Source organism: Myodes glareolus, chromosome 9 (genome assembly GCF_982192425.1).
Source record: "Myodes glareolus chromosome 9, mMyoGla1.1, whole genome shotgun sequence".
In the NCBI taxonomy this organism is placed as follows: Eukaryota; Metazoa; Chordata; class Mammalia; order Rodentia; family Cricetidae; genus Myodes; species Myodes glareolus.
The window spans coordinates 21,415,844-21,441,998 of record NC_142034.1 but is presented as its reverse complement, the minus strand read 5'-3'; the positions used below and the strand labels follow the sequence as shown (position 1 = coordinate 21,441,998).

Sequence of the window (26,155 nt, the reverse complement as noted above, 5' to 3'; positions counted from 1 at the left end):
CCTAAATTAACTCATTTCTATTCATCTGTGTATCGCTACAAGGCTATGGCCTGTTCTGGCATCTTTCTCCTTCAGCAGTTACATGGTGTCTCCTTGACTCCACCTACTCTCTTTCTACATCTCTGTTCAGATTTCCTGCCACCAATGATGTCTGGCTACCCCTTCAGCACATACTTCACCATGTCAAAGCCTTCTGTTTCCCAATCCTCCATCTTTGCCCCCACTTAGCGTTTAGTAGCCAGAATTAACGAAGGCAGGAAATGAACGGAGGCTGGTAGGAGAGAAGTGAACGGGTCCCCTTCTCAGGAGCTGTCCTTGGGAGTCACTTTTACTTCCCTTTCCCTTTACATCTGCAGTTACTTTACCCTCCTCTGCCCAACATTCTAAATCCTAAAGGTTAAGATGCTAACTGCTAAATACTCTTGCTTTGCAGAATACCTGGGACAGATAACATTATTTATCTGTTTAGCACTGGGCATCGTCTCACAAAAACTGTGTGGGTGACTCTGAAGGTTGGAAGCACTATAATTACCTATGTAACTAACTCTATAGATGGGTAATCAGGAGGCTGAAGGCTACGGAGATGTGCCAGTCAGAGAAAAAAGGAAGACATTGCCTGAATGACAAAGATCCTAGCAAGTATATGGCCTTCCTGCCCACTCCTTCTTCCCCTCCCTGTAAGTCCTCTGTGTCCCTGAGTTCCCTGAGATGTTTTTCTCTTTTTTAAATAAAGTTTTACTAAGACAGCATTTCCTTTAAACCAGTACTACACAGAAACGCTGTGTGAGGACCAAGCAGATGTGGATCCATACTATAACAAATCCATTCTCCTGAGATACAGGATGATTTATGCAGCCACAAAAGGCCTGTCCATCAGAGAGGGTCATGTGGTTGGACACAAGAATCAATCCCTTCATGTGTTCTTCTTCCTATGGTTATAAGCATTTACAGAGTCAACAAAAAAAGACAGCATGTACATATAGGGCATGGACACACACGTGGACACAAACACACACACACTTTACTCCATTTTTTTTTTTTCTTTGATGGTGCTGGAGTCAAGCCCAAGTACCCCAGCACTGACACACATGTACAGCTCTCTTTGTTCCAAATGTAACAATAGTCTCTGACTAAGCAGGTGATATTTAGAGCAGAAAAGCCTTTATTAATGTTCATCCAATCTTACTCCATTACCCTTACAGGAAGACTACACCATCCTACTATGTCTGGGGAGCTCCTTAAGACTTGTGCAGTGCTGTGAACTGAATCACTTAGCTTGTGTTCCCAGACACAGAAAGTTCAAGTTCATTTCCTGCTCAACTTTAAACAGTGTTAACACTGCCAGAACAGCTTAAAAACCTACCAGCAAAAGGAAGCAGTCTGTGCCACAGGGTTCTGGTTCAATCCTGATTTCTTTGTTCTTGCGTTTATACACATTAGGAGTGGCATGGAAAGCTGAAAAACAGAAAGCTGTAGTGTTTCCAAGGCTCCATCCGTTTGATAAAAGAGGGAGCAGGAAAACTGAGTTAGGAAGTTATGGCAGGTGTTGAACTCATATAAAAGGTGACCGGCAAAGTACACAAAATTTAGTTCTGATATCACCATAATCCTTTCAAAGCCAGAGAGGCACCAAGGGAGACTCATGGTTGATTATTAGGTTGTACCTATCATGCAAACCACAACAGACTGTCACTGAACAAATAGACAGAACCGGCCCTCTGTAAAGCCCTCACCAGAGCAGGAGCTGGGAGCAAAGCAGGGGGGGGAGCTGGGGTGCAGTGGGAGGAGGGGAACACTTCAAACAGTGTAGCCGCACTCACGGTGGAGGAAGCAGTCGTATTTAAAGCAGCGCCGGCAGAAAAGGGTATGGAAAGAGTGCAGAGACTGCTCCCGCTGCACTGACTTGGCGTTGGGGCCATCGATGTTGGGTGTGCACTGAGGGGGAAGAGCATTGGGGTCTGACATCTCCGTCAGCTCTCGATACCTGTAAGAGAGGAGAGAATTCCTCTCGGGAACCTGTTTCCGCTGTAGCAAGGGGGTTGTCATCCAGGTCTGGTGGCCAAGGGAGGAAGGGTGGTTTTTACAGGCTTGGTGGGGTAGGATAACCAAGTGGGTACACCACTATAATTCTGCAGGGCTGGGCATAAGTATCAAAGTAAGGAGGAGGCGGCGCTGGAGTACAGCTCTGGAGTAAGTACCCAGAAGGAGAGAGCAAAATTTCTGCCCAGATGTCCTCAGAATCTGTCACAGCATGATCCCTAATATAGCAGGACACTGAGAGGTAAGTGAGCAACAAAGTGTAGGCAAACCGTGGCTCACTTATCATCAACAGGGCTTTTTATTAATCAAACAAACAAACCAACCAAGCTTGGACAGGAACTGGTCCACAGCCCTGGCGAAAGCTCAAGCGGAGCAGCTGTCCCTACCTCTCCTTCATGTCATCGGGGACGCCATTCTCAGGGAACATTGAAGCAATGGCACTGAAGATCATGTCATTTGGAAACTGCTTCTTGGAGTTCTTTTTGTTGCCTGAATTGGAAAGGACAGTAAATGCCTGAGTGCAGACAGAGCTATCTGAATTTTTCTCTTTGTCACAGCACAATGACAAGAGCTGCTGGGCTCAGCCAAATATCCACTTATTGATAACAGAGCCTGTGGTCCCTGTTAGAACCCAGAAGGGAAGAGGAGCTTTGTGAAGAGCTGAAGAGAGATGGATCACACCATAACATCGGTGCTGAAGAACAACACTGGTACTGAACGTTTTCATAGGAAGATACTATCCCTCGACATACAACTAAATAACAGTGTAATTCAGTAATTCAATTTCAGATTTTTCTTTTGCCACTTTTACATTTGTGGGATTCTAGGTGTGTATTACTATGTATATGGGTGCATGCTTGTATATGTGGGCACATGTGTGGGGTGCACATGTATCTGCAGGTCCTGCGGCTAATGTCTGGAATCAATTTCCTCTATTGCTCTTCCACCTTATCACTAGTCCAGAGTTTGTGAACATAGTCTCCCCAGCCAGTTTGTCCTGGGGATCCCCTGACTGCACCTTCGAAGGCTGAAATTACAGACCCATCCTGCATCTACATGGATGCTGGGGATCTGGACTCTGGTCCTCATGCTTGCAGAGCAAGAACTTGAACCACTGAGCTATCTCCACAGTCCAGTAATACTAAATTAAATACTAGTAACATGGAAAATATTCGTAAAATTAAATTAAGAAGATAAAAGTTTGTATCATGTACCCATACAATCTCAATTTTGTATGAGCATGCTGATTTATATATGTACAATTTAAAATCTACAAGGAACTGAAAATCTGATTATTCCTATGTAACAAGATTGTAGTGTAATTTTATTTTCTCCTTTATACCTTCCCAGATTTTCCAAACACATTAGAATTAGAAACTAATAGCAGTGGTTATTCTAGAAGATTTTTTTCTCCTTCAGCAAGTTCACAGCCAGCTGAAGCTATCAGTTAATGACTATATTTCTCCTTTAAGTGGACCAATGAGAATCATAAATGGTCCTTAAAGAGCAATATGCTTTTAAGTTTTTCCTTCTTCCCTGTCCTTGACAATTTCAAAACAGTCTGTGGAAGCAGAGCTATGCACCTTCCATGGCATGGCGTTTCCGCTTTCTTGTTACTGGCAGATCTTCTTTGCTGTCATCTTGCTTCCCATCGGAGGTGTCATTGTGCCCTTCCTCTTCATCATCTGAGTACTGGTTGAGGGCATCTACCAGCTCCAGAAAGACAGCATCACTGATCAGAACAGACCCAGGGATCATCTCTAAAACACAAGGATAAAAGTGAGCGTTGGTCACCTCATATCCCATTCACTTTCCTACGTAGTTTTTTTTCTTTCCTTCCTTTTAAGACAGGGTCTTGTCAGGTGTGGTGGTGCCTTTAATTTCAGCACTTGGGAGGCAAACTCCATGAGTTTGAGGCCAGCCTAGTCCATATAGAGAGACCCTGTCTCAAAAAACAAACAAACAAATAAAAAAAAATAGACAGGTTCTCCTGTACCCCAAGCTAGCCTTGAGTGCTGGGATTCCAGGTGTGTATCACCATATCTGGTTTCACACAGTGCAAGTCCTATCAATGCAGGCACAATCCCAGCATTTAGCAGGCTTTCTGACACTGACTCCTGAGATCGAGGGATGTACCTTTATCATTTGATTAGCTCTAACAACTGCAACAGTTAGCTGGCTAGTGAAAACTCAGAGATTTTATTTTTATTGGAATATTTCATATCTGTGGTCACTGTTAACAATGTGTTTATGATTCAAAAATCTCAACAGCAAGCTGGGCACGCACACACATCCTTTTTTTTTTTTTTTTTTTGATTTTTGAGCCAGGGTTTCTCTGTAGCTTTTTTTTTTTTTAAGATTTATTTATTTATTTTGTTTACAGTGTTCTGTCTGCATGTGTGACTGCAGGCCAGAAGAGGGCACCAGATATCATTACAGATGGTTGTGAGTCACCATGTGGTTGCTGGGAATTGAACTCAGGACCTTTGGAAGAGCAGTCAGTGCTCTTAACCTCTGAGTCATCTTTCCAGACCTCTCTGTAGCTTTGGAGCCTGTCCTGGAACTAGTTCTTGTAGACCAGGGCTGGCCTCGAACTCACAGAGATCCGCCTGCCTCTCCCTCCCGAGTATTGGGATTAAAGGCATGCACCACCACTGACCGGCTGGGCACACACCTTTAATTCCAACATTCAGGAGGCAGAGGCAGGCAGATCTCAAAGTGAGTTCCGGATAGCCAGGGCAGTTAAATAAAGAAACCCTGTCTCCAAACAACAAACAACAAAAAAAGTGTGCCAACAATCCCGAGCAAAAAATAAAAGCAAGGGGCTGGAGAGATGGCTCAGAGGTTAAGAGCACTGACTACTACTCTTCCAGAGATCCTGAGTTCAATACCCAGCAACCACATGGTGGCTCACAACCATCTGTAATGAGATCTGGTGCCCTCTTCTGGCCTGCAGGCATACATGCAGACAGAACACTGTATACATAATAAATAAATAAATAAATAAATAAAAATAAAAGCAAAGTGAAAATTCACTTGGTTTGCATCAACAGTGACTTCTCTTAATCAAGACCGCACTTTTCCACAAAATCATACCTCATGGTTCTACTGCAAGAATGGCAAGAATGTATTTGAACACTAGGGGGTGCTGTGGATGTACAATACATTTGAAGGTTAGAAAATAGCACCCGAAATTTTCAAGAGTTGGTAGGGCTATAGTCTGACAAATTCATGGGGAGTCCCTCCTCGTCACACTCTATCTTTAATAGTGAGGACTGAACTCAGGACTGTGGACGGGCTCGGCATACCCTCTACCACTGAGTTATACACCCAGTCTTTCTGATTTGCAACAAGGTCTCACTAAGTTGCCCAGTCTGGCATTGAACTTCCTCTGTTAGCCTTAAGCAGACTTCGAATCTGCAATCCTCCTGCCGCAGCCTCCTGAATAGCTGGGATTACTGTGCCACCATGCCCAGATCCTCTTCCTATTTGTTATTCACTGATAACCTTTTCTAGAATTAAAATTAAGAGCTAGCAGCTGGGTAGTGGTGGCAAACACCTTTAATCCTAGGACTCATGAGGCAGAGAAAGGCAGATTTCTGTTGAGTTAAAGGCCAGCCTGGTCTACAAGAGCTAGTTTCAGGACAGGCTCCAAAGCTACAGAGAAACCCTGTCTCGAAAAACAGAAAACAAAACAAAAAAACCCAAAAACTAAGAGCTGGCAAGATGGCTCACTGGGTAAAGGCCGCCAAGCCTGATGACCTGAGCTCAATCCCTAGCACCCACATGGTAGGAGAAAATCTACTCTGACCTCCACACCCATACTGTGGCATGTGAGAGCTGCACCCCAAAAATAAATGTTTTAAAACAAAATTTAAAAAGGATTACAGTAGGGGGCTGGATAAATCCCTCAGAAGTTAAGAGGACCAGCCCAGAGGACTCAGGTCCCAGCACCCACATGGCTGCTCCCAACCTTCTGTAACTTGAGTTCAAGGATTCACTGCCTTCTGGCCTCCGTGGACACTGCATGACATGGTGCACAGATACAGACACAGGCAAATAAAACAAAAATAAATCTCAAAAGAATTACAACTAAGTTCAAATGCTTTGCTTTTATAAAATGAGGATATCTAAGTCAATTTCTGAGCAATCCAGAGGATGCCTGATCAAAGTGGTATGACAGAGGAGATGCTCAAGCTGGCCTCTGAGAAAGGGAAATACGTGAGAAACAAAATGGCCTCTGTTGGACTCACGGAAAAGGTCAAAGATTAAATTCACGGGGGCTGGAGAGATGGCTCAGTGGTTAAGAGCATTGCCTGCTCTTCCAAAGGTCCTGAGTTCAATTCCCAGCAACTATATGGTGGCTCACAACCATGAAATGAGATCTGGTGCCCTCTTCTGGTCTGCAGCACACAGACAGAATATTGTATACATAATAAATAAATAAATAATTAAAAAAAAAAGATTAAATTCACTTGTTCAACAAACACTCTCCTAGCCACTGATTACTAGGTAATTATTTTGGTGACCCAGCTCCTTCTGCAATTTAACTGGGGTTTTAAACATGAAGTTCTAATCCCAAATCACATCCTGACACTGGAAGGTTCTTTAGCATGAGTCCCCAGGGATGGTAACACAGCAAAGGCAACACCATGCCGGGAAAGTCTTCCCCCGGCGACCCCGCACCACTACCTTCTTCCCCATGAACTTTGCCATCGTAGTTATTGATCAGCTCCTCGATGAAGGTCTCATCTTCTTCTTTCACCTCGTCACCCATGTACGGAATATTGCACAAAACCGTCTCATCTTCCACCTGCAGAAAACCAGACTGAGTCACGCTGCAAGTCACCCTGTCTCTCCTTTCCTATCCAATGGAACATTTGCTGGGCTGTTCTTTCTTGGCTTCCTAGTCTCCTGAAAAAAACCTCTGTAGACACAGACTTTCAAGGTACTTTAAAGACTAGCCTTTTTGTTTTGCCAACAAAACCTCAAACAAAAGGGACAACAGCACTCTTAGGGGAAGGAACAGTTTAATCAATATTAATGAATAATACTAAAAAAGAGAAGGGTGTTCAGCAGAGAATGGAGACATATGCCAAAGCTAAGCACACACTCTATCATTAAGTTACACCCAGGGCCAACCCAGTCATCCTTAAATCCCCAAGGATCAGGTAAAATCACTCCCAAGTTTTATCTGAGAGATGATTCCCTCTTGTAGAGCTGTGACCTAGCTGGAGACAGGATAAAGGACTGAATGAAGGCACCATTACCCACAGCCACCTCTGTTCTCTTGGTTGCCTTCATAGCACCTTGCCATTAGAGGATTCCAAAAGACCTGCTCCAACAGCAGAGCCGACAGTCTGCTTAAGCCTCAAGTGTCTGATTCAGCCATATTTAACTGTGACTAGTATTACAAAGTTAGGTTAAAGTAGTAAGAAAATTAGGAGTATTGTTTTATCATGTTAATTAAAGAAAAAAAAAGTAGCAGAGGTTTTCGTTTGGTTGGTTGGTTTTTGGTTCTTTCGAAACAGGGTTTCTCTGTAACAGCCCTGGTTTTCCTGGGACTTGCTCTGTCAACCAAGCCTGTCTCAAATTCACAGAGATCTGCCTGCTTTTGCTTCTTTAGTGGTGGGATTAAAGGAGTGCGCTACCATGCCCAGCCCAGAAGTATGTTTTAAAGAGCGCCAAAATCTAAGAGGATAGAGCAACCTGCAGTGATTGTGTGTGCTGCACACATGCAAGTGTGCATGCATGTGAGATACATATATGTGGAGGTGAAGGATAACTTGTGAAGAGTCAGTTCTTTACTTCCCCCACGTGGGTCCTGGCGATACAACTCAGGCTGACAGGCAGGTGGCAGGTGCCTGTACCTGCTGAGGCTCTCAGTGGCCTGTAATGGATATTATTTTAGAGTGAGTTACAATAACGCTCTGCTCTGGAGGTTCAAGCTTTGTGGAATGCCCTGACAATCTTCAGAGACTCACACAGACCAGCATGAAATGAGAATACAGTTTATACAACTGCCACGGTGTTTCCAACACATACCATGAAGTTCTGCTGGAGAGGGGACCAGGAATACATGATGGGAACCAGCGCAACAGTGTTCAGAGACCTCATCAACATGTTCTGGTTGGCGAAACCCGGGAAAATGCTCTCTATGGTACACTGAAAGAAAAGCAGTGACAAAGAGAAGGAATGTAAGCACCCAAGTCAACAGAATCAGCTGTGAGCCTGCTGAGGGCTCCATGCCTATGATCCCAGCACCGAGACAGGAGAATTGCTGTGTGTTTAAGGTTAGGCTAGGCTACACGGTGAGTTTCAGGTCAGGCTGGGCTACAAAGCAAAACCAATAAAAACAAAACTATAAGAGACACCCTGTAAAGCCAGGCAATTATGGCACATGCCTTTAATTTGAGCATTCAGGAGGCAGAGGCAGAGGCAGGTGGATCTCTGAGTTTGAGGCCAGCCTGGTCTACAGACTGAGTTTCAGGACAACCAGAGCTACACAAAGAATCCTGTCTTGGAGAGGAAAGAGAGAGAGAGAGAGAGAGAGAGAGACAGAGACAGAGACAGAGACAGACAGACAGACAGACAAAGCTTCTTATATGAAGGGAATTGTGGTAAATTCATATTTTGGTTATGAAACAGACTTTTTGTGCTGTGTTTACTCAAGGAATAGGAAAGAAGAAATAAGCCTGAAAGTGATCATATTTGTGGCTCATTTCTGATTCTTTTATAATATATCTACACTCTTCGGGGGACTGTTTAGAGCTGGTGAATTGTGGTAAGGGATCAGAGTTACACAGAGAGAACTTGTCTTGAAAAAGTAAAAAAAAGGGGGGGGGGGAGACTGTAGCTTCCTTCCAAAAAGATCCTGATGGTTTCTATATTTTCCTTCCCTTAGGGGCAAGATTACAGACATGTGTCTCACCCCAGTTACATGCAGAGAGACCCTAGGTTTCAGACGCCTAAGCAAGCACTCTACTGAGTCACACTACATCGCTGAGTTCTTTTAAATCTTTTTAGATTTATTTTGAATTATGTACTTGAGTGTGTATGTCTATACATGGGTGCAAATCAGTGTGGGTGTCTGCAGAGACTAGAAGTATCAGATCCCTGGAGCTAAAGTTACAGGGGTTGGGAGTCACTGAAGTGGGTTCTGGGAAGTGAACTCAGGGACTCTGCATGAGCAGTATGTGCTCTTAACCACTGAGACATGTTTCTAAAGTCTTCTAAGCTATCAAGCTGGTAAACGGTGTTGGCAGTAGCTCCTAAAGGGAACCTTCAAACTGACGACCTGTGGGAAGCAGGAGCCGTCTCCTCCTATTCACATCTGTGTCCCTCAGAGTTCAGTCCGATGCTTGCCATACTCAACAGATGCTCACTTCAGCCAAAGTGTGGGTCTCCTAAAGGACCCCTCAAGTCCTAGGTCTTGAGATCAGGACCTTTTTCTAAAAGATCTGAATTTTGAATATAGCTGAATAGGTGATGGGGCCTTCGCATGAAGAAGTAAAGTGGTCTACAAATCAGAGTCATGTCTGGTTTAGAGAATGATCATTGGTCTTATTATACTATTGGAGTTTTGTACTTAAAAATATTACCAGGCTGTCAAGGTGGCTCATTAGGTAAAGACGCTGGCCACCAAATTGGTGACCTAAGTTCAACCACCAGAACCCACATGTGGAAGAGGAGAACTGACTTTTATGCATGACGACAAGCACATGCATACACACACAAACACATATATGAGCAAAAATGAAAAGTAATGCCTTTTTAAGAAGCTAGAATGCTTTCTGGTTGTTTGATTTTTAAGAAAGGGTTTCTCTGTGTAGCTCTGGCTGTTCTAGAACTTGTTCTATATACCAGGCTGCCCTCCAACTCACAGAGCTCCACCTACCTCTGCCTACTGAGTGCTTGAATTAAAGGCGTGCACCACCACTGTCCAGTTACTTTTTTCTTTTAAGGACAGGCTGTCAAGTGGCCAGGGTGACTTCAAGCTAACTGTGTAGCTGTGGCCAACCTCAAACTCCTTATTCTCATGCTTCTACCTCCTGAATTAGGCTGTGAAAGCATTGCCACTATGTCCAGCTAGAATGTACTATTTAATAAAATAACAAATGTATTTGTTCACAGTACGCAGTCCCTCTGGTAAGCACACTTCTCTCCCTTACCTTGGCAATCGTTTCCTAGTATCTAAGTACATTAGGCACAAATAGAATATCATCTAGCTTGGACACAACACCCAAGACAACAGACAGTAAATGTTTTGTTTTTCTATGAAAAAGCCACAATTATATCCAAAAATTGAGGAGGACAATAGTCAAAATGGTCAATTTTCAATGTATATTTATAACTTCATGTCCAAAGAGAAAGGAGGGCCAGCTTAACACCCCAAAAGTACCTTTTTGAGAAAAGGGTGTCCACTCACAGGCTTCATTGGCTGAACGGGCTGCACTCGAAGTTTCTTCCATTCTTCATTGAGGATCTGGGTTTTTTCTTGAACCTTTGCAAAATTTGCCACATACAAAGCCTAGCAAAGCCAAGGAAAAGACTATCAAGAGTCAACGCAGGCCTCAGAGGAGAAACCCCAGAGCCCGTACTTTGGAAAAATGCACAGAGCATACAATCTTGCTCTTGGGACCCATTTTTACCTTTGCACCCATATTTGCCTGAAGCCGTTTGAGCTGCCGAAGCCGCATATACTCGGATTTCACTTTTCTTTTCCAGTAGGTGATGCATTTGGAAGTTGGGGGACTTGCTATATCCATTTTCCTGCACTCAGAGAGACAGATAGGACACACAGCACTTGATTACATGGAAAGGAAAATATTCTCTAACTCAATGAATAAGGTCAATTATGTGTCTATTCTCATTAAATTTATGTTTAAAAATGTACATCTGAAAACCCAAAATATGTGAGTTTAAAATTTCAACTGAAAATAGTGAAAAATGTGAGCACCTATCATCCTTTAGTGACGGTTTTACACCTAGTCCTGGAGCCACATGGTGTGGTTCAGTCTCAGAGATCCATTTAACGTGTGTGACTCTAGGTTCTAGCCTCAGCACTGCAACAGAAACCAAAAGACTGTAGGGTATTACAGTGAATGTAATCTCATCACTTGGGAGACAGCAGGAGAATCAGGAGTTCAAGGCTGGCCTGTTCCACACAGCAAAACTGTCTCAAAAAATCAAAACTGAATGAAGCCAGGCAGTGGTGGCGCACGTCTTTAATCCCAGCACTCAGGAAGCAGAGGCAGGCGGATCTCTGTGAATGTAAGGCCAGCCTGCTCTACAAAGTGAGTTTCAGGACAGCTAAGGCTATACAGAAAAATCTGGTATTGAAAAACAAAAACAAAAACAAACAAACAACTAAAAATAGTAACAAGAAACAAAACTGAGGATGACGCTCAGTGGCAGAATCCTTGCCTGGCAAAAACAAGACCCTGAGTTCAATACTCAGGCAAAGGCAATCAATACGGCTGCCTCACAGTTATTAGGAACTTATTTATTTAGTTATTTATTTTGGACACATGGATGGATGCCTAGTCACTAAATTCAAAATATTTACGGATGTATTTTTATCACTTTTAATTACATATATGTATGTGTCTGTGCATGTGCTAGTGCCTGCGTTTTTCAGAGTATTCAGACTCTAAGCTGGAGTCACAAGCAGTTGTGAATAGCCTGATACGAATGCTGGAGCCAAACCTATTCCTGTTAGAGTTACAAGCACAATTAGCTACCTGCAACTCCAGTTCCAGGGGATCCAACACCCTCTTCTGGCCTCCAAGGCAAAGACACGCAGGCAAAACATTCATACACATAAATAAATAAATCTCTTAAAAAGAAAAGAGGAAATTTTTTTATGATTTATATTTTTTTGTGCACTGACGTTTGGGTCTGATTGAAGATGTCAGATTCCCTGGAACTGGATGGAACTAGAGTTACAGACAGTTGTAAGTTGCCATGTTGGTGCTGGGAATTGACACCAGGTCCTCTAGCAGACCAGCCAGAGCTCTTAACAGCTGAGCCATCTCTCCAGCCCCAAAGAGGGGAGGAATGTTTTAACCAAATCCAAGTTCATCTCACAAGTTCATTAGAAGATCTGCCTACAGTACAAACTGTCTAAACTACACCACGACAACAGAATAATCTGATCTGCAAATCAGCAGCAGACCTACAGACACTACTACACTGTAACTTTTTCTGAGGGGTAGGGGTTGAACTACAGTTGAATATTTAGAGGATTTAGTGTGATATGCTCTACTTACCTCTCGGAATGCAGCTTGAAATGTTGGATTTTATAATGTGCCTCTGTTCTTCAAATGAACTGCAAGACCTAAGGGTAAAAGAAGCTTTCAGCTTTGCAAGAGAATAAAAACTGAATTTACTGAATCAGTGCAGCATACTCCCCCAGAACTAGAAGACTTCAGGGTCTCTGCTACCATTCTGCATATTAAATCAAGTCGTAAAAATGTTTGGCACCTTTTGTTTTGTTTTGGTTTTGGAGACAGTGTTTCTCTGTATATCAGTTCAGGCTGTCCCAGAACTGGCTTGTAGACCAGGAGCCTTGAAATCACAGAGAGCCACCTGCCTCTGCCTCCTGAGTGCTGAGATTAAAGGCTACCACCACCCAGCTAGATGCTTGAAACTAATTAGAAAGTCACTTGTATTCAAAATTCTATCCTCCTTGGTCGAGAGTTAGCTCTGCTCTTGCAAAGGACCTCCACAGACACCAAACACACATGGTGCATATACATACATGCAGGCAAAACCACCATACACATGAAAGAAATTTTTTATTAAAAAAATTCTATCCTTCCAATGATATGTTTTTCCATAATCCTCAAGCTTCTAATTTCTTACCTAATTTTTAAGCTTAGCCAGCAAGTAGACCTAAAACATTAAATTTATGTACAAGTCAATAAAATCTAATCTTACTCTAATATTAACTAGCTAAGCTTGCTAGAGACCTACTTCTTTTTTCTAAGATTTAGTTATTTTCATTTTATGTGTATGACTGTTTTTTCTACAAGTATGTATATGCATCATGTGTGTGCACTATCCAGAAAGGGCAACCTTGCTTCTTGGAGGTCATCCTGGACACCGTCTCAAAAAATACATCAAATAAAAAAGTGCTGGGATTAAAGGTGTGCATCAATACAAATAATGCTAGTAGTCGTTCTACTATTTTGTGTATGCTTGTAATTTTTATTTTCAAGGTTTTCTATTTAATTTCCAACTATGTATGTGGGGTTGCGGTTGTACATGTGCATGTGGTACCCACAGAGGACAAAAGGAGACAGATCCCTGGAGCTGGAGTTACAGGTGGTTGTGAGCCACCTGTGGCTTGGGTTTAGGTGACTGAATTCAGGTCCTCCAAAAGGGTTGTTAGTGTTCTTAACCACGGCACCATCTTGCCTGCCCTTTAAGAGTTATTTCTATTTATGGGTCTGTGTGAGTACACACAAAAGGTGTGCAGGTCCTCAAGGAGTTTTGGGTCCTCTGGAGCTGGAGTTCCAAGTGAACATAAGTCACCCAATGTGAGTGCTGGGAGCCAAACTCAAGTCCTCTTCAAGAGCAGAATGCATCTCTGTAGTCCCAGGCAAAATTTAAAGCCAATAATGTCTTATTTATTTATTTATTTATTATGTATACAATATTCTGTTCAAGTCCTCTTCAAGAGCAGCATGCATCTCTTTAGTCCCAGGCAAAATTTAAAGCCAATAATGTCTTATTTATTTATTTATTTATTTATTATGTATACAATATTCTGTCTGTGTGTATGTCTGCAAGCCAGAAGACGGCACCAGACCTCATTACAGATGGTTGTGAGCCACCATGTGGTTGCCGGGAATTGAACTCAGGACCTTTGGAAGAGCAGGCAATGCTCTTAACCACTGAGCCATCTCTCCAACCCCCTATTTATTTATTTTCAAAACAGGGTTTCTTTGTGTAGTCCTAGCTGTTCTGGAACTAGCTCTGGAGACCAGGCTGGCCTCAAATTCACAAGAGATCCACCTGTCTCTGTCTTTCTGTCTTCCGAGTGCTGGGATTAAAGGGATGTGCCACCACCAACCTGCTAAATCAATAAAATTTTATTTAAGGATTTTACATAAGGATTTTACATTGTGATTCCCCCCTTCCTACTTCTCATGAAGTTCACTATAGTCTCTTAAAGTTCAAAAATTTCCCAAATCACCTTTTTTGTTTTGTTGTTTGAGACAGGGTCTCTCTTGCAGCCCTGGCTGACCTACAACTTATTATGTGAATCAGGCTGGCCCTGACCTTAGATCTGCTTGCCTCTGCCTCCTAAAGGCTGGGATTAAAGAGGCATGTGTAAAGAAGCCAAACAGCACATGATTTTCAAGTTTGAGTTTCTTTTATCTCTAGCTGAATTATGGACATACTGACGACAACTGTAGAGTTCTCATCTGCAATCTCCAGGATCTAATTTCTTAAAGGCATTGATTTCAGGACAGCTTGACTGCTGGTTCTCAACTGTTGACATCATATGTTGATCTACTTTTTTTGGTTTTGTTTTTTTGAGACAAAAATCTCACATAATCCAGGCTGCCCTTGAACTCCCTATGTAGCTAAGGGTGACTTTGAGTTCCACATACTTCTGCCTCCACCTCTCAGGTGTAGGGATTATAAACGTGAGTCATCACACGTGGTTTATCTCTTCTGCCCTGAACAAACTAAGTAACAGCCTGCTCCAGAAACTGAAAAACTACTTCATAGTAGACGGGACTGGCTAACTCGGAAACCCTAGACCATCTCTACTGAGACACCAAAGCCTCCTTTACAAAAGTAGTTTTCTCATTGTTTTTATTCTTCAGCCATCTTTCCTCCCCTCCTGAACCCATCCTCTATCAAAAACAACCACAAAAGGCCTGGAGAGATGGCTCAGTGGTCAAGAGCATTGCCTGCTCTTCCAAAGGTCCTGAGTTCAATTCCCAGCAACCACATGGTGGCTCCCAATCATCTGTAATGGGGTCTGGTGCCCTCTTCTGGCCTGCAGACACACACAGAGAATATTATACACATAATAAATATAAAAAACAACAACAAAGACAGGTCTTGTTTTGTAACCCAGGTTGGCTTTGAACTCAAGATTTTTCCAAAGTAGCCTTCCAAGTGTAAGGATTATAGGAACAAACACTCCGTACTTTGAAATAGTCAGCTCAGAACAGACCACCACTGGAGATCAGTAATGGGAAGAACTTACTGGACCAAGGCTGCTGACAGTGCTTACTTACAGTGGTGGTAATGTGAGAGTGGGAGCGCTGGCTGTGGTGCCAGGGGATAGGGGTGGGTGGGAGCGCTGGCTGTGGTGCCAGGGGGTAGGGGTGGGGGCGCTGGCTGTGGTGCCAGGGGTGGGTGGGGGTGATGGCTGTGGTGCCAGGGGGTTGGGGATAGGAGTGATGGTTGTGGTGCCAGGCGGTAGGGGTGGGAGCGATGATTGTAGTAATGATGGTATATTGTTTAGATTTCTTAGAGGAAATGGTCACAGAAAAATGCAGTATTTCCAATAAGGAAGAGGCCGTAACTGAAATGTTATCTCCTACATACAGTCCGTTAAGAGATGACAGTAATAGATTGATCCAACAATTAAGTTAACACTTCTAATTTTTGTCAAGTGTTTTATTTGGCAAGGAGTATACACACGCACATGAAAATTCCCCTAAGTTTTAACTAATCATTATGCAAAATAAATCACACTTCCTCCTTTTACAATTTATGTGCTATCTGAGTGTCCATGGGCCAGTATTTATTTCACTTGGCTTCTTAACGGGTCTTCTATCTTTCTAAACGTTTTTTGGCAGATGACTCCTCACAGAATGTAGAAAGAAATGGAAAATACTGTACGGGAACATAGGTATGACAGAGAAACACAAAACACTCGAGAGGGCTGGAGAGCTGCTCAGCAGTTAAGAGCACTGGCTGCTGTTCAAAAGGACCCAAGTCCTATTCCCAGAGCCCACATGGTTCACAACCATCTCTAAGGCCAGTCCCAGGACATCTGCTGCCCTCTTCTGGCCTGCACCACACAAAGCACCCATACACATAAAATAAATATAAAATTAAAAACAAAACACAACACTTGAAGTACAGCTACACGATAGCATAGCAGCTGGACTGGACTTAGTGGTTATCACAACAAAGTCAAAAAGAAAAAGAAAAGCAAATGAACAATTGAGCATTTGGAACAGGTTTGGAGATTAATGGTGTCATCCACCTTAGGCAAAGGAGATAGTGCATTAAAAATAATGTTTCTATTAGTGTTTTCTATAGGTATTTACATAAGTCAATCACCACTTATAGTTCAGTTAGGTATTAGAAGCCTTTCATTATTGTCATTGCACACAGAAGGCAATCCAAAACATACTCTAGTTGGGGCTCAAATCATATAATGAATGTCAGCTCCGGAGGAAAACTCAACAAAGAACAGCATTTCAATCAGATGCACAAAGAACCCAGCATATTAATGCAAATGAAACACAATAAAGGGCTAGAGCCATGGCTCAGCAGCTAAGACCATTTGCTGCCTTTTTTTGTTTGGTTGGTTTTTGAAGACAGGGTTTCTCAGTGTAGTCTTAGCTGTCCTGAAACTCACAGAGACCAGTCCTGCCTCTGCCTCTTGAGTGTGGGAATTAAAGGCGTGCACACGCCCTGCCCCCCTCCACCCCATCATCCGCTGCTTTTTCAGAGATCCTGAGTTCCGTTCCCAGCACCCACAACCACCTCTAACTCCAGCTCCAGGAGATCTGACGCCCTCTTCTGGCCTCCAAGGACACCTGCACTCGCACGCACACACAAACAGTTAAAAATAAAAATAAATCTTAGCTGTCACATTGCAGGTAGGAATACAACGTTTGTAAAGGTGCTTGCTGCCAAGCCTGACAACCCAAGTTCCACCATGGAACCAACATGGTGGAGAGAGAAAACTACTGCAGAAAGATGCCCTCTGACCTCAAGAGCGCACACAAAGAAAAACAAGCGGCAAAGTGAAACATATGGTTACCACACAACCTGCCACAGAAGAAAAATGAAACACATACCCCTGCAAAGCCCACGTCTGGCCCTTCACTATTTTTTTTTAAAGATTTATTTATTTATTATGTATACATCATTCTGCCTCCATCTATGCCCGCACGCCAGAGGAGGGCACCAGATCTCATTACAGATGGTTGTGAGCCACCATGTGATTGCTGGGAATTGAACTCAGGACCTCTGGAAGAGCAGTCAGTGCTCTTAACCGCTGAGTCATCTCTCCAGCCCCCCCTCCCTTCACTATTTTAATAATAATCTAGTTCATAAGCAAAGTAAGCACGGCTTTGGAGCCATACAGCACTACAGCTTTTAAATTTTTTCATCTTGTTTTTAATTAATATAAATTTTATTTATGGTTGGTCTACATGTATGTGTATGTGCCATGGGAGAGCCTGGTGCCCTAAGAATTCATGAGACAGTGTTGGATACCTTGAAACTGGAGTTATGGCCTATGTGGGTCCTAGGAACCAAATCAGGAGCCTCTACAAAAGCAACAAACACTCTTAACAGCTGAGCCATCTCTCCAGCCCCTTCTTCTCTCATTCTCAATTCATAATGGAAATGGGAAGTAGGGTTAAACCTACCCTGCACAGAACCCGTCTGTGTGTGTGTGTGTGTGTGTGTGTGTGTGCGCGCGCGCGTGTTCTGGAGTCATTCTGGTGATTCTCAAATTTTATTAACATTCGTATGAAAATTACCCCCAAGAGAAGGAACACAATAGAACAGAACCTTCAATTGTGATAGTAAACACATTTTGCATTTATCCAGATGTGTCCAACCTGTGGCCCAAAGGTTGTCGGCATCCCAGGAATAGCTATGGATGCAACTCAACATGTTTCTAGACGACAGTGTCTAACACCATGACGTTCATCTACTTCTCCAAAGTAATTACATATGATGAGGCTAGTTACTGAGAACAGGCCTCTATTGTTACTTTTGAAAAATAGGATCTCGTGAGCACAAGGCCAGTCTAGTCTACAGAGTGAGTTCCAGGACAGCCAGGACTACACAGAGAAACCCTGCCTCAAAAAAAAAAAAAAAGAAAGAAAGAAAAGGAAAAAAAAAGAAACCCAAGACTCTAAGGACTGGAGTACTGGGGTCCCAAATGATGACCTACTGAGACAAAAAGCAGGAACCTGACACATACATGCACAAAAAGAAAACAAACACAATAATCTGGGGCTTTACAGAATGGAAGCATTTTTTTAGCAGCAGGCTTGGGTCTGTTTGTTTTTTGAAGTGCTGGGGATCAAATCCAGGAGCTGGGCACTCTAACACAGACCTCCGGTCCCTGCCAGTCTTTCCTTCCCGAGTTACCTCCAATCTCACACTATAAAGCACCACTGCACAAGGCTTTCTGAAAGTAAGATTTCAACGTGAATTCCTGGCTCCCCAGTCCAGCGCTATTTCAAAGAGCAGGGCTGTAACCAGCATCATGGAGAGGTATTTGACACTTCAGTTTGAAAGCGGTGCTTTCAGCGTCAAGTTGCGTGACTGGCCTACATGTGCCTGTCAGTGGCAGAACTGGGAACACATATTTTCTCATTCTCTATGTACTCAACACACGGTGTAGCAGGCACTCAACAGTACTATTTTTGGCACTTGGGGTGCAAGGGTAAGTAAAACACACAAACATCTCTTTAGGTTGATTCATAAGGTCTGTAATACACATAGCAAGCATAAACCTTCTTTTTAAATTTTATTTATTATGTATATAGTGTTCTGGGTACAAAATCTTATTATAGATGGTTGTGAGCCATCATGTGGTTGCTGGGAATTGAACTCAGGACCTCCGGAACAACAGTCAGTTCTCTTAACCTCTGAGCCATCTCTCCAGCCCATTCCATTTTTTTTTTTTAAAGTTTGTTTGTTTTCATGAAAGGATTGTTCTGCATGACAGCCCTGGCTGTCCTGAACATCTGTGTAGACCAAGCTGGTCTGGAACTCAAGAGATCTACTTGCCTCCGCCTCCCAAATGCTGGGATCAAAGGGTTGCGTGATGAGACCCAGCCCCAAACATAAATCTTGACAATAACATTATTGCATTTTTTTTCTTTTGAGACAAGTTCTCACTATAATGCTCTGGTTATCCTTGAACTGGCATTTGTCTGCCTCTGCCACAGACCATCAGTGCTGGGATTAAAGGTGTGCACACCATATCCCATTCAATGCTGCATTTTTACAGATGGTTCTTCCATGTTTACATATTTTTGTGGTTGTGTTGAGACAGGGTTTTATGAAGGCCAGGCTAGCCTTAACAAGGCTGGCCTTGAACTCTTACGCCTCCTTCGGTTCAAGTGCAGGGATTCTAGGCCCGCATCATCACAACCAGATTTCACGTTTCTATGCTATTAAATTCTTTTCTCCTAACATACACCTGGTCTCATGGAAGCTGATTGTCTCCTGTGCGGTGTCACGCCTGGGTTTCCACGGCTGAAAATAGGTTTCTCAAAAATAACAAAGTTCTGGCAGAGTTCATAGCTTCTCGGGCTGGAAAAACATTCAATACCCCTTCCTTATCTCCCATTCCCCAAAGCTAACATCCATCTGCATCTGCATCCGTTTTGTTCTTTGTGCTCCACCACCTACATCATCTCAGTGGTTATTTTTTCACCAAAATAAGTTCATCCCACAGGCTGGAAGGATGGCTGAGCGGTTAAGAACACTTGTTGCTCTTGCAAAGAACACGGGTTCAGTTCCCTGCACCACCATGGTACATAACTTCCAATTCCAAAGGATTCGATGCCCTCTTCTTATCTCTGGTACCAGGCACACACGTAGTGCACACACAAACACACACACAGGCAAAACCTTCACGCACGTAAAATAATAAAACAGATTCCTTTAAAGTTTTGTTCCACATTTACTTCCTGACAAGTATGTTCCAAATACAACACCTTGCCTTTTATATTCAGGGCATGTTCATCTAGATCGTTTGATTCTCCAGAGAATTCTGGGGACGGGAGAAATAACCCCAGTTTGATGGTGAATCTTCACTCAAACCCGGAACTGGTGGGAGGCGAATTAGACCAGCGACGAGCTCCGGTTGCAAGATGCTGTGGAGGCGCCGCGCGACCCTGGGAATCTCTAACCCCTACACTTGGGCGCCTTAAGAGCCTCGCTCACCTCGCCGTCGTCTCGGCCTGGCCAACCCCTCCTCAACATCACCCAAAGCCAGCGCAAGCTCAACCCGGGCCTCTGGCCCTCCTCGCGACTAGAGTCAGGGTGCGCGGCAGGCGCCACGACCCACCCAGGCTCCAGCGAGCAACACCAGCCGGGCCCGCCCCCGGCGCGCCTCCTCCGCAACGCGGCCCCCAGCAGCCCAGCACGCGCTTGCCCGGGTGCCAGCACACTCGCGACGGCACCCTTCATCGCGCTCCCCCCCGGGCCAGGTAATGGTGTGGCCCTCGGCTTCCTCTCAGTTCCCTCATTCCTCCGCCTCTTCTGCCCTGGGAACCCGGCGCCGCAGCACGCAGAGACCGAGCCCCACCGCCCAGCCCGGGCTTGTTTACTCACTTACCCTCCATCCTGAGACGCAGGAACCCGCCGCTAGGACGCCTGCGCGCTGCGGCCACGCCCCTGCGCCGCGGCCACGCCCCGCGCACTCCCCCCCCCCCTCCTTGGCGCGTGCGCATTCAGCGCGTGGGTCACCTGGGCTCCCTTCTTCGCAGGTGTGTATTTGGCTAAGTTCGTGCTGCGCTAGCCCGACACGTTCCTAGGTGGCGCTGTCAGAGGAAAGCAAATCATCCTGAAACCACGGATACCTTTTTGAAGACGTTATTCAGCAGAGCACCATCCCCGACCGTTTAGACAAGTCATCTTAAGTTTTTAAAGCCAGCCTAAAATGTCTTCATTCTGATGCCTCCCATCTACCTACACACACCCCACAAATACCAATGGATTCTAAGTTCTTGTTTTATTCCTACTTGATTGCCCTATTTCTGTCAGTCTCCCCTTCACTTAAAAATATATAACCTTGTATCAAAATATTTCCCCACAGATCTGGAGCGTTGGATCAGGGTTAAGACCTCTGCTTTTCTAGAGGACCCAGGTTCAATTCCCAGTACCCACAGTACCCAGGTTCACAGCCATTTGTAATTCCAGGCTCATGGGTTTCAACACCTTCTCCTGGCCTCTAGTTAGGGGCACACAAGTGATGCACAGACATACAGGAAAGCAAAATACTACAAATATATTAAAGGCTGGGCTTAAAGGCATGCATCGCTACATCTAGAGTCAGTAATTTCTTTTAAACCTCTCTAGAAGATTTTTTTTCGAGACAGGATTTTTCTGTGTAGTTTTGGAGCCTGTCCTGGAACTCCCTCTGTCCTGGAAATCACAGAGATCCACCTGCCTCTGCCTCTAGAGTGCTGGGATCAAAGGCATGTGCCACCAATTTATCTTGTATTTGCAACTTGCAAGGGTATTCTCTTTTATTTCTGGTGCCCTCTGTATATGTGGATCTCAAACTCGGATCATACCAAGATTATCTGGAGAATGTGAATAACTAAAGAGGCCTGCCCCCCTCCCATGCAAAAAATCTGATAATTAGTCTCTGTGTAGCTTTGGAGCTTGTCCTGGAACTCACTCTGTACACCAGGCTGGTCTCGAAATCACAGAGATCCACCTGCCTCTGCCTCTAGAGTGCTGAGATTAAAGATGTGCACCACCTGGCGAAGATGCTTAATATTATATAAGAGGGCTTTCAGAGGTTTAAAAACATTTGAACTAATTAGAGCGTGGAGCCAAGTGAGAACCATTGCATTTATAATTGGTGAAGTGTTGCCAGAGACAGAATCTTTTGTCATAGGAACGATAGGAATGAGATTGAGCCAAATGTGCAAGAAGTTTCACGGAACTTCAACTCATGAGCAGAAAGGGTGCAACACTGACCAGAGAGATCAGACATCTCCCCGAACAAAGAGAGGAATACGTGCCTGTTGATTTGCTGGGGTGGGCTGACAGGCCAGCCTCTTCCAGCCTGGAGGACTTCAGGTGCTTAAGCTGGTACAGCTGCAGGAAGAGCAAGAGGCCAAGATCAAAGAAAACATATGCCAAGCTTTTAACAGTGAGCAAGCTAAGCAAGGAGCCTTAGTTTATTTGCTTTCGGTCCTCTTGTGGCAGAACCTAACTTTTCTCAAAATAATGTGAGTTATCTAAAGAGCTGTTCAGAAGATCGGAACATCAAAGAGACTAGTGAGAGATGTGGGCCCATCAACACAGTGATAACTGGAGCCAAGGGGAGGGGCCTCGCCTTAGGAGGTGTGCCGAGAAAACAGCGGATATGAAAGGAAGAAAAACTTGGGTTGAGAGGGAAATTGACAACAGGGATGTTTAAGCTGACCTCGAACTCACAGAGCTCAGCCGGCTCTGCCTTCCAAATGCTGAAATTAAAGAAGGGTGCCACCACTGCCTGGCTCGCAGATCCAATTTCCCCCTCTTTCTTACTCACAATAATCGGCACCGGACTAAGCACAGGTTTAGTAAACCTTGTCTGTAAGGACTAGGAAAACAACGTTCCGCCCCCTCCCCACCGTTATCAGTGAGTTATCAGTGGGTGTGCGGTTCTGAGAGGAAAATTTGCTTGCCAGTGGCCAGCGTGTTCCTCCTCCTTGTGGTAGGCCAGGTATTTTTCCTGAGACCAGGCACTTTCTCAGCTGACCCTGTTCCACCAGATACCATCAGTCAGCCTGCATTTGGCCAGCTCTCCTTCGGAACCTCTGCTTCCCCCGCCCCAAAGCCTTAGGTCTTTGTCTAGGTGGGGGATGGGGGGAACAACAACAACACAACAACTGTTGGCAGTGGTCAGCAGCTGGACCTTTGAAAGGCAAAACCAGGATCCCAGGCCCACTCTCCTCTCGGGCCCCACCCCCAGGAAGCTACGGAAAGAAAGGAATAACTGTCACTTTTGGCTTCTCGCTGCTCATCGTCCTCTTAAATTGGAGGCCTCTGGGGCCGAGAGAAACTGGACATAGTGTGCCGAGGAGTCTAAGAGGACGGGTTCTTTTTCTGAAAGTCCCCTATTGCGGAAAAATAAAATTATGTGTTTAATTTCTGAAACCTAATGCCTCATTTGCCTTGGCAGCCATTCTGCCGGGCTTGGCCGAGAGTCTGGCAACACAAGGAGACTGATTAATACCAGCTCAACTTGCTCCCTGGAGAAGAGTGTTATTTACTTGGCTATTTTCTCAAATCCTCTTTAATTTGCTTGTATTTCGGTCTAATCGTATTGGCTTTAACATGTTCTATCTCTGACCGCCGGCCCCAAGGAAGCCCAGGAGAGCGCCCTGCTCTGCTCTCTTGTCCCCTTCCCAAGGAGAGATCTTTGTTCAGCCGGGTGATTAGAAATGGCACATCACGTGTTCTGTTCCTTCTGGGAAGGGCAAGTTCTAAGTGTGCTTTTATGCCGTTACCCCTCAATCCCTGGTAGAAAAGAAGAGACGGGGCTTCTCAATAGGACTGCACTGTTCCTTTCGCCTTTCAAACTGAGTTCCGTTCCGCTGGCGACACCACCCCCACAGTCCATCCTTACCCTCCCTTGTGAAGCCCCCAGGGATATCGAATAACAAGTGTTGGAGGGGGACACAGAGGACCGTGGAAAGACTGGGCCCCAGCTTTCCCCAACAGGGAAGTGTAAACACAGCTGTGGAGATGGGAGCGAAGCGCCCTCCCTGCCAGAGTTCCCACCCAGAAGCAGGGAAAGGCCGCCCTGCAGTGAGGAACCAAACAGGAAAACAAAGCAAAGCACAGCCTAAACGCCCCGCAGGAAGGTCACTAGAAACTGGGGCTGCTGCCCAGGACGCGGTGTGACCAAGGGAACAGCCAGACCCCTCCCTGAATGCTTAGGGGCCAATACAGTTCCAAAGCGAGTGGAGGGCTGGACGTTATGGCGCCAGGGAACCATGGCTTGATTTTCGAAGCCTTTCCACTGCTGGACACTTTGTCCTCTGAGCTCAGAAAACCCACTTTCTGCCTTAGGTACTTAGCCTCTGGCCCCTAGTGACTTAGGGGTCATAAGAATGCATTTGATTCAGCAAGCAAGAGCAAGTCAACAATAAACCCTTGTCCACAGCGGTTAGAAACTTCAACTCTGAGCCTCCAAGCCAAAACATAAACAGGGCTCCTCAGCCTTTGTTAATTGCAAAATAAATAATTCCAGCAGGAAGAGATTGCCTCTTCGGGAAATTACTTGGTGGGGACATGGAGTCATGCCCTGATCCATGGTACACTGAAAGGTCCAATCCCACAACTGGGGTGCTGCTACCCATCAGACTGTCAGAGTTCAGCACCCTTAATGCAGGGCCTTGATCTCTCAGGACACACTTTTGGCACAGCCCCACCTGGGAAGTAGCTCTGGTCAGCTGGAGACCAAATGAGCTCTGCTTCCTTTCTGGCCATCAGGAGCCTCAACTGTTAAAGTGAAATTGAAGAGCTAGAAAAAAACAAAAACAAAGCAAAAAACCCACAAATGACAGCAGCCTACAAATATCAAACTCTGTATATGCCTGTCCTTATGCTAAGTGCTTTCTTTACAAGGCTGGTCTCATTTCATATAAAGTCAGACAGCGTTTCTCTGTGTAGCCCTGGCTGTCCTGGAACTCACTTTACAGACCAGACTGGCCTCGAACTCAGAGATCCACATACCTCTGCCTCCTGAGTGCTGGGATTAAAGGTGTGCGCCACCACCACCCAGTTTAGAGTCAGGGATATTCTTACTCTCATTTTACAGCTGAGGAAAATTGGGCATGATTCTAGAACTTTCTTCCAGGTCACGTAGCTATAAAGAAGTGTGGCCAGGATTTGTGCCTTCATTCTCCCTCCTTAGCCCATGCTCTAAACTTCTCTGGTCTACCTCCTCCCTCCTCTGAGGTCTTCTAACTCTGACGTCATGATTCTGGATCCACTCCCTGGCTTTCTGCTCTCACCAGTGGCGCCAGAAACTGAATCTATTAGGGGCTCCAGTCTGCTCCTCCAGAGGGAAACAGCTTAAAGTTAAGGGACTCCTCACTTCCTCTGTACTAAAGACGCCAACCAAAGCTAGACATTCCACAGACCCCCGTATCAGCAGGGAACAGTTTCTGTAGGAGACAAACAAATCCTAGCCAGGCAGGAAAGGGGAGTTCCCCTTGGCTGGGTGACTTCCCCTTTCTTTTTCCTGGTTTTATCAGTTTACCAGATCACCCCACTGATAGTATGGCATAGTATTGGTCCTTTGTAAACACACTGAGGTTAGGATGGGTCACCCAGCTTCATATCTCTTTTATTGTGCATAAATAAATAAAAGTAGAATATATAAGCCAGGCATGGCAGTTGAGTGTCTGTGATCCCAGTACAGGTAACTGAGGTATGAGACTTGCAGCCTGGCAGTAGTGGATTACCCCTCTAATACCAGTTCTCAGGATGCAGAGGCAGGCAGATCTCTGAGTTTGAGGCCAGCCTAGTCTACAAAGTGAGTTCAAGGACACCAGAGCTGTCCTCGAAACCCTCCGCTACAAGAAAAGCACATATTAATCTTCCAGATGAGCAGAGTTCAGTTCCCAGAACTCACATTAGGTGGTTCACAATAGCCTGTAACGCTAACTCCAGGGGTTGGACTTCCTTTCTGGCACCCCTAGACACTTGTATTCACATGCACATACCCAAACACACATACACAAGTGTGTGTGTGTGAGAGAGAGAGAGAGAAAGAGAAAGAGAGAGCGAGAGAGAGAGAGAAGAGAAGAATAAATCACATTTATTTAAACATTTAACAATTTGTTATGGTGAATTAAATTTATGTAACCCTTGGAAAATACCTGAAAAATAGACAATATTATTATCCCCATTTTCCAGAGAAGGACACTGAACTTAGAGAAGTTGCCATACGGTCCATGGCCTTATGGCAGTAAGGAGCGTTGAAATTCCAACCAGATTAAATCTGACTCCAAAATCTGCATTCTTTCCAATAAAGGGAGTATTATATAATGATATAAACACAATTATGAGACTGGAGAGACCCCAAAATATCTTAGAAATATAGTTGTTGTTATATTATTATCATATGTGGTACACATTATGG

General features: G+C 44.5%; 1 protein-coding gene across 4 annotated transcripts in view; it reads right to left on the bottom strand.

Annotated features, from left to right (window-relative positions):
* Positions 1-20,689, bottom strand: part of Ezh1 (enhancer of zeste 1 polycomb repressive complex 2 subunit) — a 36,533-nt gene extending 15,844 nt beyond the window's left edge. For 3 of the 4 annotated variants that reach the window (XM_048445696.3, XM_085695812.2, XM_048445698.3), the window contains exons 1-10: positions 20,618-20,689; positions 12,312-12,379; positions 10,692-10,812; positions 10,442-10,570; positions 8,086-8,205; positions 6,733-6,853; positions 3,624-3,800; positions 2,427-2,529; positions 1,821-1,984; positions 1,364-1,455 (exon numbers count right to left, since the gene is read on the bottom strand). In XM_048445696.3, coding sequence (XP_048301653.1) covers positions 1,364-1,455; positions 1,821-1,984; positions 2,427-2,529; positions 3,624-3,800; positions 6,733-6,853; positions 8,086-8,205; positions 10,442-10,570; positions 10,692-10,808 — 1,023 coding nt within the window. In that variant the 5' untranslated portion in view covers positions 10,809-10,812; positions 12,312-12,379; positions 20,618-20,689. The remainder of the gene's footprint in view (positions 1-1,363; positions 1,456-1,820; positions 1,985-2,426; positions 2,530-3,623; positions 3,801-6,732; positions 6,854-8,085; positions 8,206-10,441; positions 10,571-10,691; positions 10,813-12,311; positions 12,380-20,617) is intronic. The other variant, XM_048445697.3, reaches the window with a different exon arrangement.
* Positions 20,690-26,155: the final 5,466 nt, after the last annotated feature.